Here is a 17620-nt window from a genome sequence, read left to right as displayed (position 1 = left end):
GGAGCAACCTGAAATGCTATCTCCCAGGCTATAGTCCTCATTTCACCCCAGATAAAACTTAACTCACAACTCTCACGTTGTGCTTTGTTTTTTTTTTTTAGTCAACAGAGGGATCTAGAATAGGCAAACTCACAGAGACAGAAAGCAGAAGAGAGGTAATGGTGGGGGGCGGGAAGGGGGGGTTATTGTGTAAATGGAGTTATTGTTGGGGATGATGAAAAAGTTTTGGGCGTAGTTGTAATGGTTACACAGCGCTGTGAATCTATTTAATGCCACTGAATTGTACCCTTTTTTTTTTTTTTTTTTGCGGTACGCGGGCCTCTCACTGTTGTGGCCTCTCCCGTTGCGGAGCACAGGCTCCGGACGCGCAGGCTCAGCGACCATGGCCCACGGGCCCAGCCGCTCCGCGGCATGTGGGATCTTCCCGGACCGGGGCACGAACCCGTGTCCCCTGCATTGGCAGGCGGACTCTCAACCACTGCGCCACCAGGGAAGCCCGAATTGTACCCTTCTGAACGGTTAAAATGGTAAGTATTATGTTATGTATTACCACAATAAAAAAATTATACCTCCCTCCTCCCTGCACCCCTGCCCTGCCTCGCCCACAAAAAGTAATCCTTCCAATTTTCAACGCTTACATATTCTAATGCTCTCTTGGAGATACATTAGATGTATATTAGCATATTAAAGGCTCTGCGAAGTCTCACAAAAAAGAAAGCTGCCTCACTGTTTAATCCAGTATTTCACAAATTTATCTGATGAGAAGTTCCCCCCCCCCCCCCCGCCCCGCCACCCCCTTCAGCTAGAGAATGATTAATATCCTCGGGAACCCATGGACCTCAGTTTGCAATGCTATGCTACTAATGACAGGGTTTATGAGGGAGAACACAACAGGGTTCCTCCCCTGTGCAGTTTTCTGGGTTTTTCTTTAAAGCACATAGACATGGAACAACTACAAAAGATTTCAAGTTGACATACTGATTTGGAGGGAAGGAAATAAAGTTTATAATATCAGATTCTTTTAAAAGAAAGCTTCAGTCAAGTGCGGAAGCATCTGCCATCCGTTCATTCATCTATTCATCTAATGATCGTTTATTGTGCAAATACTATTTGTTGGTCTTGGGTTAGGTGCTTCAGGAAGTAACATAAAAGAAATGTTTTTTGTCTACATCAAAGGCCAAATTTGACACCATTTCATTCTAAAAATTGCTACTGGAACCTGGGAAAAGAATTATTCTCCCAAAATAATTGTTCTGGGAACAGTTCTGCAGAGAGCACTGGGGCTGGGCATTGAAGGATGAGTATAATGTGGGCTGGTGAAAGTACCACAGAAGCAAAGGTGATCAGGTTGCCCAGAAAGTTTCCTCTTTTGCCTTCTACTCACACAGAAGACTGCAGACTGTTTTAGACGCCTGGCTTCTTATAACTCTGGTTAATGGACCACTGTACATTTTCCAGATGGTTTCTCACACATAAATTTCTCCAAAAACCTTTGATTAGATTGAGAAACAATGGAGTTGAAGTCGGGAGGGGGTTCTTGTTCTTTTCATCTAGAGAATTTAGTAAGATTTCTCAGGATGCCTGTGGCAGACAGATTGAGAGAGTGACCCCAATCCTCCAGCCCTCCCTGTGTCCATACCCTTTGCAGTGGGATCCTCTGGCTCCTCCCACCGAGAGATGGAGTCTGTTTCCCCAGCTTCTGAATCTGGGCAGGCTTGGTGACTTGCTGTGGACAAAAGAAGGAGGCAGAAGTGACAGCGTGCCAGTTTTGAGCCCAAGCCTCTAAGACCTGCACTCTTCCACCCTCGTGTTTGTTCGTCTGTCTCCTCAAAGGGAACAAGCCCAGGCTAGTATATGCTAGAAGGAGGGGAGGGGCAGGTGGAAGAGGAACCGTGTGAAGAACAACCAAGGTTATACCGGACTAGCTGACAGCAAGCCAACCCCCGAAGATATGAGAGCCCAACAAGGCCAGCAGAGCCGCCCAGCCCACGACGGCTGGTCCAAGATGCACGAGATAGCCCAGCCGGGACCACAGAAACCACCCAACTGACCTGTAGACCCGTACGCAATAACACGTGATTGCTGTCTGAAGCCCCTGAGCTTTGGGGTCGTTTGTCATGTAGTACTGTTTGTGGTCATAGAGCGATAAAATGACTTTAAAGAGGATTCAGAAGATTCAGTCAGTTCTGTATTTGCATCCAAGGCACCAAACAGAAATATAACTGTTGCAATCCTGCCACCCTGCCTTATTTTTAAAAGATCCCAATTATACCTGTCTTACAATGCTCAGTTCAAATACCACATCCTCAAGAAACCCTAATTCTATCCCCTTCCACTTACACAATAATCTTCCCTCCCACTGACCTCTCACTGTGCCCTCTCTACCCTTCTCCTTAGGGAAGTTAGCCCTTAAGGTCTCAAATTACAGCCATTTGCATACACGTCATTCCTCTCTACTGGGTCCTAAACCAGTGCTTTCAAACTATCTGTGATGAAGAACCACTTCATTTTAATTTCTAATTCATCGCGAACCAAACCATCTGTGGCAGGCGGGATTCTAAGAATGCCTTCCAATCACCCTCATCCTCTTACACTCCCCTCCCCTTTGAGTGTGGGTAGAACCTGGGAACGTGATGAGCTATTACTCTACTGATTATGTTATGTGGCAAAAGGAGATTATCCAGCTCGACATAATCTAGCCACACAAAAAAGAAGAGTTTTCTGCATCTGGCAGTACAAGAAGTCAAAGTGACTCAAAGAGTGAGAAGAATTTGATGTGACATTGCTAGCTTTGAAGATCCAGGGGCCATGTGTGTGGCTTCTAGGAGCAGAGAGCAATCCCTGGCTGACAGCCAGCAAGGAAATGGGGACCCCAACCTACAACCACAAGGAACTGAATCGGCCAACAAGCCGAATGAGCCTGGCAGTGGATTCTTCCCCAGAGCCTCCAGACAAGAGCCCAGACTGGCGACACCCTGATTTCAGCCTTGTGAGACCCTGAGTAGAGAACCCGGTTGAGTAAACTTGGAGTCATGACCTATAAAACTTTGAGCCAAAGAATGTGTATTGCTTTAATACAGTAAGCTTTAATAAAACAAGTTTGTGCTCATTGTTACACAGCAACAGAAAACAAATACATCTCCATATAGAGTGGCTGATTATATTTTCCAAAGGCGGCTGCAACAAAACCTTATGTCCCACATGTTCTTCTAGAACCTTTCCACAAGCGCATTACGAGATGGAATCTAGATCCCCTCCCTCTGAAGTTGGGTAGAACTTTGTGAATCCTTCAAGCAATGTGACTTCTGAGACTAGATCATGACAAGGCCATGCACTTCCACCCAGCTCCCTTAGGACACTGGCCAGTGGAACCCAGCCATGCTGCTCAGAAGAAGCATCCTCGTGGAAAGGTGACCAAGGCAGCAGCCTGCCAGCTCTATGAGTGAGCCATGTTGGAGGTGGACCCATGGGCCCCGGTGCAGCCACCCTGCAGGCACTGTGTGGAGCAGAGATGACCTGAGCTGTCCACCCCTGCTCAAACTGTAGATCTGTGAGCAAATAAATAACAGTTGTTGTTTTAATCTACTAAGGTTTGGGGCGGTTTGTAAAGCAGCAATAGTAGCTTGAATTGAGTACGCAGCTTGCGCCTGTAACTCACCACGAATTTGACAACACGTGAACTGATCCATATCTATTCAACTAAGCACGTCCACTGAGCACGCACTTGGCTGTCGTGGCAAAGTCCAACTGCCATAAAAGTTTCTAAATGCTTGTCTTCAATTTCTGTGTTTATTCCACTGTGTACTGGCGCCATTCTGCAGTCTACACTTGGGGAGGCCTGGCTGTAAAAGATCTCTGGGCCACACCCATTCTTATTCTTTTCTACATCCTCCCAAATGCCTGGTAAAATTCCTGGAAATAGCAGGAATTCGGTAAAGGTTTATGGACTGAATAGAACATTCAAAGAAAGCCAAGGCTGGAAGCTCAACTCACTCATTTTATAGATGGTAACGTGGTGGTCCAGAGAGATGAAGGGATATACTCAGGGTCATGGGATGAAAAAGTGGCAGAGCCACAGAATTCCTGAAACCTTCTAGTCTAGGCTTTGCCAACTCAACTGCCTGCAGGTGAAGAGGGGAGGCCAGGTGTAAGATAATACAGAGGATGGAGGCTGGTGAAAAGTTGCCAAGTGATGGTCAGTGAAAACAGATGCTCAGTTTTTAAAGGAGTCTGGAAAATTCAGATTTCTGGAGACTATTTCTTGATTTTTCACATACTATCTGGATAAACAAATATGTTTGCACGCTAGATTTGGTCCAGCGGGCCACCAATTTGCAATTCCTGAGCACCTCTAATTTATAAATAAGGAAACTGAGGTCCTGAGAGGTTAAAGATTTAACTAAGAATATACAGGAAGAGATAGCAAGGCCATTTTCTGACTTGTCTAGGAACTTGGTGATGATGATGATTAGAATTACCAACATTTATTGAACACCTACCATGTTCACGGCACTATGGCAGGCACTTAGACCTATGATCTCATTTAATCCTTTTGACAGTCCTGGAAAGTAGGCACAAGTATTCCCCCTTTCTACAGATTCAACAAGAGACTCAGAGAAGCTAAGTAGTTCGCCAAAATCATAGTGTAAACAAGCAGTGGGTCTACATTCCTAATCACACTTTTACAAGGTGAATGAGTCTTCTCCCACCTCATACCATTTCACCGTCCCCTTAGCATCCTGCCTATCAAAGCCCCAGGTTCAGATTTATCTAGAAGAGCTGCAAAATCCACCTGTTAACATTTCTCTGTCATTTCAACCCATCTAAGGGTGACCTGTTTGCTGTCCCCCAGAGTCTGAATGACACTCAGCCAGTGCACAGCTCAGCCTTCCCAGGTGCTGACTCCCCAGGGCGGTAGGGGGCATCTGCAGCTATGCAGTGAAGCAGCAGCTTGTACCTCAGGGCTAGGACGCCCCAGCTTCTTTGCTAAGCAGAAGGGAAGCATAGGATTGGGGAGGTGGGAGGGGCCTGAGAGAAATCAGTTAGATCTGTTATTCCCAAACTGCATTCAATGGATCGCTTAGAGATGCAGCAACCAGGAGCTGGGGGCGGGGGACCCTGGGCAAGAAGGAATCAGATTTCTTCTTCGTCCTACATTCATTAGGCTTCCAAGTAAGATTATATGACAAGTCTTCTACTGCTAAAATACAAGTTTGAAAACCAGTGATCTAAGCCAACCCTTCACTGCATTTTTAAAAGACAAACCCTGTAAGTCGATTTGCAATTATAAAAATAATAAAGGCACATGGTGAAAGATTCAAAAACTCAAAAGGGTATACAATGAAAAATAAAAATCTCTTCCCACTTCCAACACCTAGACCCACTCCCTAGAGAATAGCACTATTAATCATTTACTGAGTATTCCTTCCAGAATTTTTTTGAATTTTATTTATTTTTTTATACAGCAGGTTCTTATTAGTCATCCATTTTATAAACATCAGTGTATACATGTCAATCCCAATCACCCACTTCAACCCACCACCATCCCCACCCCCCTGCTGCTTTCCCCCCTTGGTGTCCATACTTTGTTCTCTACATCTGTGTCTCTATTTCTGCCCTGCAAACCGGTTCATCTGTACCATTTTTCTAGGTTCCACATATATGCGTTAATATACGGTATTTGTTTTTCTCTTTCTGACTTACTTCACTCTGTATGACGGTCTCTAGATTCATCCACGTCTCTACACGTGAGCCAATTTCACTCCTTTTTATGGCTGAGTAATATTCCATTGTATACATGTACTACATCTTCTTTATCCATTCATCTGTCAATGGGCATTTAGGTTGCTTCCATGGCCTGGCTATTGTAAATAGCGCAGCAATGAACATTGGGGTGCATGTGTCTTCTTTTGTGTGTGTGTGTGTGTGTGTGTGTGTGTGTGTGCGTGTGTGTGTGTGTGTGTGTGTCTTCTTCAATTATGGTTTTCTCTGGGTATATGCCCAGTAGTGGGATTGCTGGGTCATAGGGTAATTCTATTTTTAGTTTTTTTTTTTTTTTCTTTTTGCGGTATGCGGGCCTCTCACTGTTGTGGCCTCTCCCGTTGCGGAGCACAGGCTCCGGACGCACAGGCCCAGCGGCCATGGCTCACGGGCCCAGCCGCTCCGCAGGATATGGGATCCTCCCAGACCGGGGCACGAACCCGTATCCCCTGCATCGGCAGGCGGACTCTCAACCACTGCGCCACCAGGGAGGCCCTATTTTTAGTTTTTTAAGGAACCTCCATACTGTTCTCCATAGTTGCTGTAACAATTTACATTCCCACCAACAGTGCAAGAGGGTTCCCTTTTCTCCACACCCTCTCCAGCATTTGTTGTTTGTAGATTTTCTGATGATGCCCATTCTAACTGGTGTGAGGTGATACCACATTGTAGTTTTGATTTGCATTTCTCTAATAATTAGTGATGTTGAGCAGCATTTTTTTTTTTTTTTTTGCAGTATGCGGGCCTCCCACTGTTGTGGCCTCTCCCGTTGTGGAGCACAGGCTCCAGATGCACAGGTTCAGCGGCCATGGCTCACGGGCACAGCCATTCCGCGGCATGTGGGATCCTCCCGGACCGGGGCACGAACCCATGTCCCCCGCATCGGCAGGCGGACTCCCAACCACTGCGCCACCAGGGAAGCCCTGAGCAGCTTTTCATGTGCTTCTTGGCCATCTGTATGTCCTCTTTGGAGAAATGTCTATTGAGGTCTTCTGCCCATTTGTCGATTGGGTTGTTTGTTTTTTAATATTGAGCTGCTTATATATTTTGGAGATTAATCCTTTGTCCGCTGATTCGTTTGCAAATATTTTTTCCCATTCTGAGGGTTGTCTTTTCAGCTTGTTTGTAGTTTCCCTTGATTTGCAAAAGCTTTGAAGTTTCATTAGGTCCCATTTGTTTATTTTTGGTTTTATTTCCATTACTCTAGAAGGTGGATCAGAAAAGATCTTGCTGTGATTTATGTCAAAGAGTGTTCTGCCTATGTTTTCCTCTAAGAGTTTTATACTGTCCAGTCTTACATTTAGGTCTCTAATTCATTTTGAGTTTATTTTTGTGTATGGTGTTAGGGAGTGTTCTAGTTTCATTCTTTTACATGTAGCTGTCCAGGTTCCCCAGCACCACTTATTGAAGAGACTGTCTTTTCTCGATTGTATATCCTTGCCTCCTTTGTCATAGATAGTTGACCATAGGTGTGTGGGTTTATCTCTGGGCTTTCTATCTTGTTCTATTGATCTATATTTCTGTTTTTCTGCCAGTACCATACTGTCTTGATTACTGTAGCTTTGTAGTATAGTCTGAAGTCAGAGAGTCTGATTCCTCCAGCTCCGTTTATTTCCCTCTAGACTGCTCTTTGGCTATTTGGGGTCTTTTGTGTCTTCATACAAATTTTAAGATTTTTTGTTCTAGTTATGTAAAAATGCCATTGGTAATTTGATAGAGATTGCACTGAATCTGTAGATTGCTTTGGGTAGTACAGTCATTTTCACAATATTGATTCTTCCAATCCAGGAACATGGTATATCTCTCCATCTGTTGGTATCATCTTTAATTTCTTTCAACAATGTCTTATAGTTTTCTGCATACAGGTCTTTTGTCTCCCTAGGTAGGTTTATTCCTAGGTATTTAATTCTTTTTGTTGCAGTGGTAAATGGGAGTGTTTCCTTAATTCCTCTTTCAGATGTTTCATCATTAGTGTATAGGAATGCAAGAGATTTATGTGCATTAATTTTGTATCCTGCTACTTTACCAAATTCATTGATTAGCTCTACAAGTTTTCTGGTGGCATCTTTAGGATTCTCTATGTATAGTATCATGTCATCTGCAAACAGTGACAGTTTTACTTCTTTTCCAATTTGGATTCCTTTTATTTCTTTTTCTTCTCTGTTTGCCGTGGCTAGGACTTCCAAAACTATGTTGAATAACAGTGGCGAGAGTGGACATCCTTGTCTTGCTCCTGATCTTAGAGGAAATGTTTTCAGTTTTTCACCATTGAGAATGATGTTTGCTGTGGGTTTGTCATATATGGCCTTTATTATGTTGAGGTAGGTTCCCTCTATGCCCACTTTTTGGAGAGTTTTTATCATAAATGGGTGTTGAATTTTGTCAAAAGCTTTTTTCTGCATCTATTGAGATGATCATACGGTTTTTATTCTTCAAGTTGTTAATATGGTGTATCACATTGATTGATTTGCATATATTGAAGAATCCTTGTATCCCTGGGATAAATCCCACTTGATCATGCTGTATGATCCTTTTAATGTGTTGTTGGATTCTGTTTGCTAGTATTTTGTTGAGGATTTTTGCATCTATATTCATCAGTGATATTGGTCTGTAATTTTCTTGTTTTATAGTATCTTTGTCTGGTTTTGGTATCAGGGTGAAGGTGGCCTCATAGAATGAGTTTGGGAGTGTTCCTTCCTCTGCAATTTTTTTGGAAGAGTTTGAGAAGGATAGGTGTTAGCTCTTCTCTAAATGTTTGATAGAATTCACCTGTGAAGCCATCTGGTCCTGGATTTTTGTTTGTTGGAAGATTTTTAATCACAGTTTCAATTTAATTAGTTGAGATTTGTCTGTTCATATATTCTATTTCTTCCTGGTTCAGTCTTGAAAGGTTATACCTTTCTAAGAATTTGTCCATTTCTTCCAGGTTGTCCATTTATTGGCATTACTTGTAGTAGTCTCTTAGGGTGCTTTGTATTTCTGCAGTGTCTGTTGTAACTTCTCCTTTTTCATTTCTAATTTTATTGATATGAGTCCTCTCCCTCTTTTTCTTGATGAGTCTGGCTAATGGTTTATCAATTTTGTTTACCTTCACAAAGAACCAGCTTTTAGTTTTAATGATCTTTCCTATTGTTTTCTTTGTTTCTATTTCATTTATTTCTGCTCCAATCTTTATGATTTCTTTCCTTCTGCTAACTTTGGGTTTTGTTTGTTCTTCTTCCTCTAGTTCCTTTAGGTGTAAGGTTAGATTGTGTATTAGAGATTTTTCTTGTTTCTTCAGGTAGGCTTGTATAGCTATAAACTTCCCTCTTAGAACTGCTTTTGCTGCATCCCATAGGTTTTGGATCGCCATGTTTTCATTGTCATTTGTCTCTAGGTATTTTTTGATTTCCTCTTTGATTTCTTCAGTGATCTCTTGGTTATTTAGTAACATATTGTTCAGCCTCCATGTGTTTGTGTTTTTTATGTTTTTTCCCTGTAACTGATTTCAAATCTCATAGCATTGTGGTCAGAAAAGATGCTTGATATGATTTCAATTTTCTTAAATTTACTGAGGCTTGATTTCTGACCCAAGATGTGATCTATCCTGGAGAATGTTCCGTGCGCACTTGAGAAGAAAGTGTAATCTGCTGTTTTGGGATGGAATGTCCTATAAATATCAATTAAATCTATCTGGTCTATTGTGTCATTTAAAGCTTGTGTTTCCTTGTCAATTTTCTGTTTGGATGATCTGTCCAGTGGTGCAAGTGAAGTGTTAAGGTCCCCCACTATTATTGTGTTACTGTCGATTTCCTCTTTTATAGCTGTTAGCAGTTGCCTTATGTATTGAGGTGCTCCTATGTTGGGTGCATATATATTTATAATTGTTATATCTTCTTATTGGATTGATCCCTTGATCATTATGTAGTGTCCTTCCTTGTCTCTTGTAACATTCTTTATTTAAAGTCTATTTTATCTGATATGAGTATTGGTACTCCAGTTTTCTTTTGGTTTCCATTTGCATGGAATATCTTTTTCCATCCCCTCACTTTCAGTCTGTATGTGTCTCTAGGTCTGAAGTGGGTCTCTTGTAGACAGCATATATATGGGTCTTGTTTTTGTATCCATTCAGCAAGCCTGTGTCTTTTGGTTGGAGCATTTAATCCATTCATGTTTAAGGTAATTATCGATAGGTATGTTCCTATGACCATTTTCTTAATTGTTTTGGGTTTGTTTTTGTAGGTCCTTTTCTTCTCTTGCGTTTCCCACTTAGAGAAGTTCCTTCAGCATTTGTTGTAAAGCTGGTTTGGTGGTGGTGAATTCTCTTAGCTTTTGCTTGTCTGTAAAGCTTTTGATTTCTCCATTGAATCTGAATGAGATCCTTGCCGGGTAGAGTAATCTTGGTTGTAGGTTCTTCCCTTTCATCACTTTAAGTATATCATGCCACTCCCTTCTGGCTTGTAGAGTTTCTGCTGAGAAATCAGCTGTTAACCCTATGGGAGTTCCCTTGTATGTTATTTGTTGTTGTTCCCTTTCTGCTTTCAATAATTTTTCTTTGTCTTTAATTTTTGCCAATTTAATTACTATGTGTCTCGGCGTGTTTCTCCTTGGGTTTATCCTGTATGGGACTCGCTGCGCTTCCTGGACTTGGGTGGCTATTTCCTTTCCCATGTTAGGGCAGTTTTCGACTATAATCTGTTCAAATATTTTCTCTGGTCCTTTCTCTCTCTCTTCTCCTTCTGGGACCCCTACAATGCGAATGTTGTTGCGTTTAATGTTGTCCCAGAGGTCTCTTAGGCTGTCTTCATTTCTTTTCATTCTTTTTTTTCTTTATTCTGTTCCGCAGCAGGGAATTCCACCATTCTGTCTTCCAGGTCACTTATCCGTTCTTCTGCCTCAGTTATTCTGCTATTGATTCCTTCTAGTGTAGTTTTCATTTCAGTTATTGTGTTGTTCATCTCTGTTTGTTCTTTAATTCTTCTAGATCTTTGTTAAACATTTCTTGCATCTTCTCAATCTTTGCCTCCATTCTTTTTCCAAGGTCCTGGATCATCTTCACTATCATTATTCTGACTTCTTTTTCTGGAAGGTTCCCTATCTCCACTTCGTTTAGTTGTTTTTCTGGGGTTTTATATTATTCCTTCATCTGGTACATAGCCCTCTGCCTTTTCATCTTGTTTATCTTTCTGTGAATGTGGTTTTTGTTCCACAGGCTGCAGGATGGTAGTTCTTCTTGCTTCTGCTGTCTGCCCTCTCCCTTCCAGAATTTTTAATAAGGAAACTGCGCCCCTGAGGTTGGCTTGTCTGACAGTATTCATCCAGGGCTATCTTGGACATTTAGCTCCTGGGATTTCTCTGTTCCTTTGTAACTTGCAAAAGTATTAAATGTCTCCCCAAATTGCAAACTCTCTCCCTAAACCACCTGCAGCTTCAGAAACCATACATTACACATCTTCTGCCCTCATTCACTGAACAGGAAAATTTCATGTCATGTCTTTTTCATGTGACTATTTCCCCACAGTCTTTGTTTCACATGATGGAGAAATAACCAGAAACACGTTTTCAACTGGCCAGTGTTCAAGCCTAAAAAAGTGCATGTTCAGCAAGCCGTTGGGGCTGCTGGACTGGAACTCAGGCTTGAATCGAAGTTCTAAAAGGGGCATCATCTCCATATCCTCGGCCTCAAGAGATCTGTCAAGAGCCTCACTGCCTATCTGGGTATACTGCCGACCTCTCCACTGGTCTCCTGGCCCTCAGGCAGCCGCCCACATTTGCCAACCTTCCTGTCTGCTTCCTGTGCCTCAGTGTTTCCCCTGGCAATGCCCATCTGTGGCCCCCTTTCCTATCTGCCTCCCATCCTGGACCCATCTCCAAGCTGAGCCCATTTCCTTCCTGATAGTAAAGAGTGTATTGGAAGACAGATCACTCAGAGCCTCTTTCTCTCCTAGAGAAAACCCAGAGGGCCAACGTTTATTGGGCTTCCTATGTGCCAGGCTATGCTAGGCAATTTACAAGTCTTATTTTCACAAGCCTGGAAGGTGACACTATTATCGTCATCTATTATCAACCCAAAGCTCAGGAGGGCCTTCTTCAAGTTCCTAAAGCTGGGAGTTGCCTTTGACCCTGAGGCCTCTGACATCATGTCTGCCCATTACACTGCCCACATCATGTTCCTGAAGGGGATAAAACACCCATGGCAACTCTGGCAGACTATCAGCAATTCCCCTCCCCCTGTTATCCAACAGCCCAGCTCCTTCTCAAGGCTCCTGAAGTGGACTCTGAGCATGAGAGAAGTCCATGGACCTGTGAAGAAACTGATCCCACTTGACTTGCCAGTGGAGGTGCAGACCCTTGCTGTTGCCTAGTTACCCATCTGGAGCTTAAGCCACTGCCAATCATGCCCCTATTTACCTTCATTAATCAGATTGGTATGGCTCCCTCTGGAGTGGGGCTCAGCCCTCCCTGTGCCCCTGGCATAAACAAGGAGGTTGGGAGACCCTTCTTGATGAAATGACTGAAGTACTGTGGGGCAGGCAGCCCTGGAGGCCAGTGTGGATGGGAAGACGGCCACAGAGGGGCCACTGGGAACCAGGGTGGGAAAAGAGAGGCTGGTTGTGGATGGCATTCACTTGCCAAGAAATTTCAGCTATCACTCAGAAGGCAGAAACACGCTGCCAGGCAGGGCATAATTATAAGATGTATATTCAGGCTATTCAAAAGGAAGGCATGACATATATGTGGAACCTAGAAAAATAGTACAGATGAACCAGTTTGGAGGGTAGAAACAGAGACACAGATGTAGAGAAGAAACGTTTGGACACCAAGGGGGGAAAGTGGTGGTGGTGGTGGTGGTGGGATGAATTGGGAGAGTAGGATTGACATGTATACACTGATGTGTATAAAATAGATAACTAATAAGAACCTGCTGTATAAAAAAATAAATGAAATAAAATTCAAAAATTCAAAAAAAAAAGGAAGGCGTGAGACCTGAGAAAATAGCTGTCTCAGATGGGAAGGGCCCCATTTCATTTCTCATGCTTTTAAAAATTACACGAGAAGGGGGCAGAGTGAACGGGGCAGTCTCTGTCTTCACCCCACAGAGGGCTGGTTTTCTAAGAACACGCTCTGTCGGCTGACCTGAATGTGCCGTGGACCCTACCTGCATCTCTGGCTTTCAACTCTTCCTTCCCTCTCTTGGTGTGGGTTTTAGTTTCCTAAAGGAGTCACAGATGACTGGACATGTGGCACTTATGGGGCCAGTGTCTGAAATATATCAGGGCTCAACGAATGCAAAGTTTATAGACAGATTAACTTGAGCTTCCTCGCCAGACAGACATAGACATAAGACAGACAGACAGACAGACCCATACATGCCCTTGGACTTGGAAAGCCTGAATGTAGCAAAATCATCCAAAGAAACCCATGACTCCATTGTTAACCCCACACGAAGTACTATCTACGTTACATATAGCCCCGCCCTCATTTACAGGATTTAAACATTTGTCCAGGCTACTGTTTCTCCCATCAAGTCTCTAGTCCAAGTTCACTTTCTCTCTCCTCTCTCTCTTGCTCTCTCTCTCTCTTCTTTTTTAAGACACAGAGTGGGCAACACAAGCTCCTCCCAGCAGCTTAATCCCAACTGGTCACTTCTTGATGCAGGAGCTGTGATTTCACATGGGACCCTTCATGACGAGGCCTCAGTTTCTTCACCTGGAAAGGGGGGAGGGTAACAGCTGCCCACGCTACTCCATCAGCATATGGAGGCTCAAAGGAGACCACGGACACGAAAGCATTTTGTGACTATGAAGGGCCACATGCGTGGAGGCAGTCCTCACCATCTTCTGAGCTGGGTCACCCACGAAACCAGTGCAGAAGTCGCTCTGCCCATCCACTTCTTTTCTGTAAAAAGCCTGCTGAGTCATCCTCCAGTCTAGCCCTGCCCTTGCTCTTCAGCAGAATGATGCTGAGTTTGGGAACTCTATAACTGGTTATCCAGTCCCACAACTAGACTGGAGCTAGATAGAAGTCTGGCATGAGGAACACATACTGTCCTTTTCCAACTTCAGGATTCACCACAGGAAATAGACAGATGAGTGGATAAAGGCCAGAAGACGTGAAACACAAGTTTTACTAGGCAGCAGAGCTTCTGGGGGCTCCAGTTTTGAACCAGATAAAGGACAAGAGCCCCCCAGATAAAGTGTCAAATATGTTCTGAGAGTTGGGATCACTTGATCCCCACCAGGAGTCTCAGCCAAGCCACCTGGATTTGGGGATCAATCTGGCCCTTGGAAGGAGAAAGAGTAGGATTGCTGGACTCCAGACTTGGGGACTCAGCATCATCATGTTGGTCAGGTACTTGGACTTCGTATACTAGTTTCAGAGCCCAGACTTCTTCCTCCTTCAGACAAGGGCCCACCTTCATCTGGGTTGTCTCCCTTGGGTCTTCTGACCCACAGCCCAGTTCCCCCTGCCTTCTGCCAATCCAGCCCTGAGCTCCCTCCCAGACTCTCTAAGGCAGATGTCGTGTTTGCTTTCACCTTGTCAGCCTCCCTCCCTGGTACCGGTGTCCTCCCGCCAGCCTGTATCCACCACTGTCACAGGGCTGGAGGCGGCCTGGTGGGGGCTGTGGAAGCCTACCCGGTTCAGCCTGTAGAGTCTGCTGGTCCTGGCCACATCCAGCTTGGCCTTGCTCCAATTCTCACAGTGTCACATTTCTGTCCTCGATGCTGGCTGCTTTTAGTGCCCTTCCAATCCCACCTAGAGGAGGAAGCACATCCTAATGGACCAAGTGGCTCTGGCATATTACAGATCCTGCTCTCAGACCGCCAAACAGATCGATAGGCTTGTTGGCTTTTTAAAATTATGTATTCACAAAATCCTATAAGAGAGCTAACATTGTTGGGACGTAGGATAAAAGTTCCCGGAAAGGAACAATAATAGCTAACATTTATTGAGTTTAATAGTTTTTGAGCCCCTGCTTAAAAACCTTCAGTGGCTTCCCACGCCTCTTAAGATGAAACCAAACTCCTTAACAGCCGTATAAGGTTCTACATGGCCTGGCCTCTGCCCACCTCTCCAGTCCCTCCTCCACATGCTTCCCTGGGTCTCAGAGATCCAGTCACTTTCCTAAGTTCCTCGAAGGTACCTCCCTTTTTCCTACCATGAGACCTTTGCACATGCTATTTCCTCAAGGACACCTGTCACAACCTGTTCCTGCTCCACCAAACAAACTTCACATTTCAGCTCATATGCCATTTTGTCTAGGAAGTCTTCCCTGACTTCTCAGCCTAGGTTTCTGGCAAACACAGCACAGTCCTATCCTTCAGAGCACCAAGTTAGTAAGGAAACCTTCATTTAGGGTGATTATTTAATTCATGCATATCTGTGCCTGGGCTGTAAGCTCCAGGAGGGCAGGAGCTCACTGTACACCTGGCTTGCTAACACCTAGCACAGCAGCAGACATACAGAGGTGCTCAATAAATGTTAGCGGGATAAACAGAATGAGTGGATGGATGATGGGTGTATACTATGTGCTGGTCTCTGGAATAATTCCCTCTCAGTGCATTACCTCATTTTATCCTCAAAACAACCCTAGGAGGTGGGTGCAAGTATGATCTGCAAGTTGCAGACAGTAGCCAGGATTTTACAAGGGTTTAGTAACTTGCCCAAAGCCAAAGATGTAGCAAGTGGTAAACCCAGGTCTGTAGGTCTCCAAGGCTTGTACTCTTTGCTTTGTGCAAGTTGATCCCCAGCCAGGCAGTAGAGGACATCTCCAACAGTTATTTGCTCCCTTTGTTTTAGAGTACAAACTCTGCCAGTGGGGTGGACACAGAGGAAGAGAGAGTTTTCTTCTCTCCACATGCCTGGACCTGAGCCACAAAAAGATGAGAGCCCCTCAGATTCTTTATATTTTCCCAAATGAATTTTAGCCAAGTTCCCCGAGAACCTCTCAATAATTCCATCTCCCCCCGACTTCCCTCTCTCTTCTGGATGCTCTTGAGACCAAGGCCGGAGTATAACTTGTGAGTGAGAAATAAATCTCTGTGGGGTTACGACATTGATGTTTCAGGGTTGATCTGTTGTATCACCTAACATTACCAGTAAGAATGCATGTCCAAAATCACACATCAACATGCTTCCTTGAGTGGATTTTCCTGAATGGAATTGCTACTGGAATGTGCAAGCTATTGGCCTGAACTTGTCTGCTCTATTATCTCTTCCCCAGAGATGCTGTCATCTGGTACTCCCTAACTCCAATGTGATGTTTAGTCTAAGGTGAAGCCAACCCTCTCATAAGCAATAAAGTGCTTGGACCTTGCTTGGTCAGCCTTTTCAGCCCCTCTGGGAGTGTAGGCTTGTATGCAGGCTCATAGGAGTCTGAAGCTCCAAGAGTGGAGTGGCCCTGTAACACTATAGTGTTCGGTGGACTGCAGTGTGAATGGACTGTACTGTTCCCAATATCTGAAATGACCTCGTGGGCAAACTCCTCAGGAGGAACCTGTTCCCTCACAAGGTACCTGGTTAACTTTGCTTTGATGATGAGGTCTGCTAATTGCATTATTGCATGTACCATTTGACCTTGCTAATAGCTGCTCAAGCTGTAAACTTACAAAAGTCACCATGTTATAAGCAATTATTTGGCTCTGTGCAAAAATGTTAATTTCATGCTTTGTAAACACATCTCTTGTAAAAGAACAACCTGCCTATAAAAATTGCTTTTGACATCCCCAAGATAATCTTTAGGGGAATGAAAAGGGGGGAAAAAAAGAGGGGTATTCTCTTAGTTCATGTCTACAACCTTCCTTCTCATGAGCCTTTTTTTTTTTAATGACAAAAGAGAACTGTTGACAGGAAGGTTCACCAAAGAGGTAGAGAAATACTCAAATCAATGAAGACTAACTTCTGAGGATGCTAAAATCCTTGCAGGTTCATTGTGCACTTTCAATTAGGTGGAAGGAGTTTGGGAAGCCTGGGAAAGTTACATGCTACAGGCTGACTGACCTTAGTTAGAGGGCCCTGAGCAATGGTCTGAACAGCTCATTCTGCTGGCGAGGAGAAGGAGGCCCAGAGACGTGATGTCCTGCCAGGCTCCCACCGAGGTCAATGCTGGGCTCAAAAATCCAAGCCCAGGCCCCTGACTCCCTGGTAGTGTGCGCTCCAGCAAGACGTGGCCCTAGGGCAGAGAGAAAATCTAAAGAGTTTTTTTTATAGTTAAGGATAGTGGCTCCAATCATTCTCTTCCCCAGTGATTTCTTACAGTGCTGTGTGTTCCCTGACATAACCCCAAGAAGTCAGCTGAAGGAGCAGACGGCACAGTTCAATTCAAGAAGCATTTCTTCAACAGCTACTAGCTGTGCTTCCCAAACAGCGACTTGACTTTGTCTTAAATATTCATCTTGCGTCTCAAACCTTACTTTCCACTCTATAATATGGATGTCTTATTTTAACTTTATTTATTTTTATTTTTATTTTTTTTTGCGGTACGCAGGCCTCTCACTGCTGTGGCCGCTCCCGTTGTGGAGCACAGGCTCCGGACGCGCAGGCCCAGCGGCCATGGCTCACGGGCCTAGCCGCTCCGCGGCATGTGGGATCTTCCTGGACCGGGGCACGAACCCGTGTCCCCTGCATCAGCAGGCGGACTCTCAACCACTGCGCCACCAGGGAAGCCCTTAACTTTATTTTAATATAAGATTATTGTGTTTCTGTCCTCTCTTCTCCAAAGAGTGTGAGTAAACCTGATGCTTCTGGAAGGCATGCCTTGTTTCTCCAACGTAAACTCACCATATGGAAGCCCATACATAGGCAAAGATCCAATTAACTACAATATTAGTAGGTGTCGAGATCTACAGTGGACCGAAAGGCCAGGCAAAGGGCTGTGGGG

At 44.2% G+C, this 17620-nt stretch overlaps 1 protein-coding gene across 2 annotated transcripts in view; it reads right to left on the bottom strand.

Moving 5' to 3' along the window:
• The window catches only part of GALNT10 (polypeptide N-acetylgalactosaminyltransferase 10), a 214310-nt gene that overhangs the window by 132139 nt on the left and 64551 nt on the right, over positions 1–17620 (bottom strand). Inside the window, exon 2 of one of the 2 annotated variants that reach the window (XM_060093700.1) lies at positions 1640–1726. The exons of the other annotated variant lie outside the window; for it this stretch is intronic. Coding sequence (XP_059949683.1) covers positions 1640–1726 — 87 coding nt within the window. The remainder of the gene's footprint in view (positions 1–1639; positions 1727–17620) is intronic. 2 annotated transcript variants of the gene reach the window in all.

The sequence above is a fragment of the Mesoplodon densirostris genome, chromosome 3 (assembly GCF_025265405.1).
Source record: "Mesoplodon densirostris isolate mMesDen1 chromosome 3, mMesDen1 primary haplotype, whole genome shotgun sequence".
Classification (NCBI taxonomy): Eukaryota; Metazoa; Chordata; class Mammalia; order Artiodactyla; family Ziphiidae; genus Mesoplodon; species Mesoplodon densirostris.
Note: the sequence above shows the minus strand (reverse complement) of the source record. Positions and strands in the feature narration are given on the sequence as shown.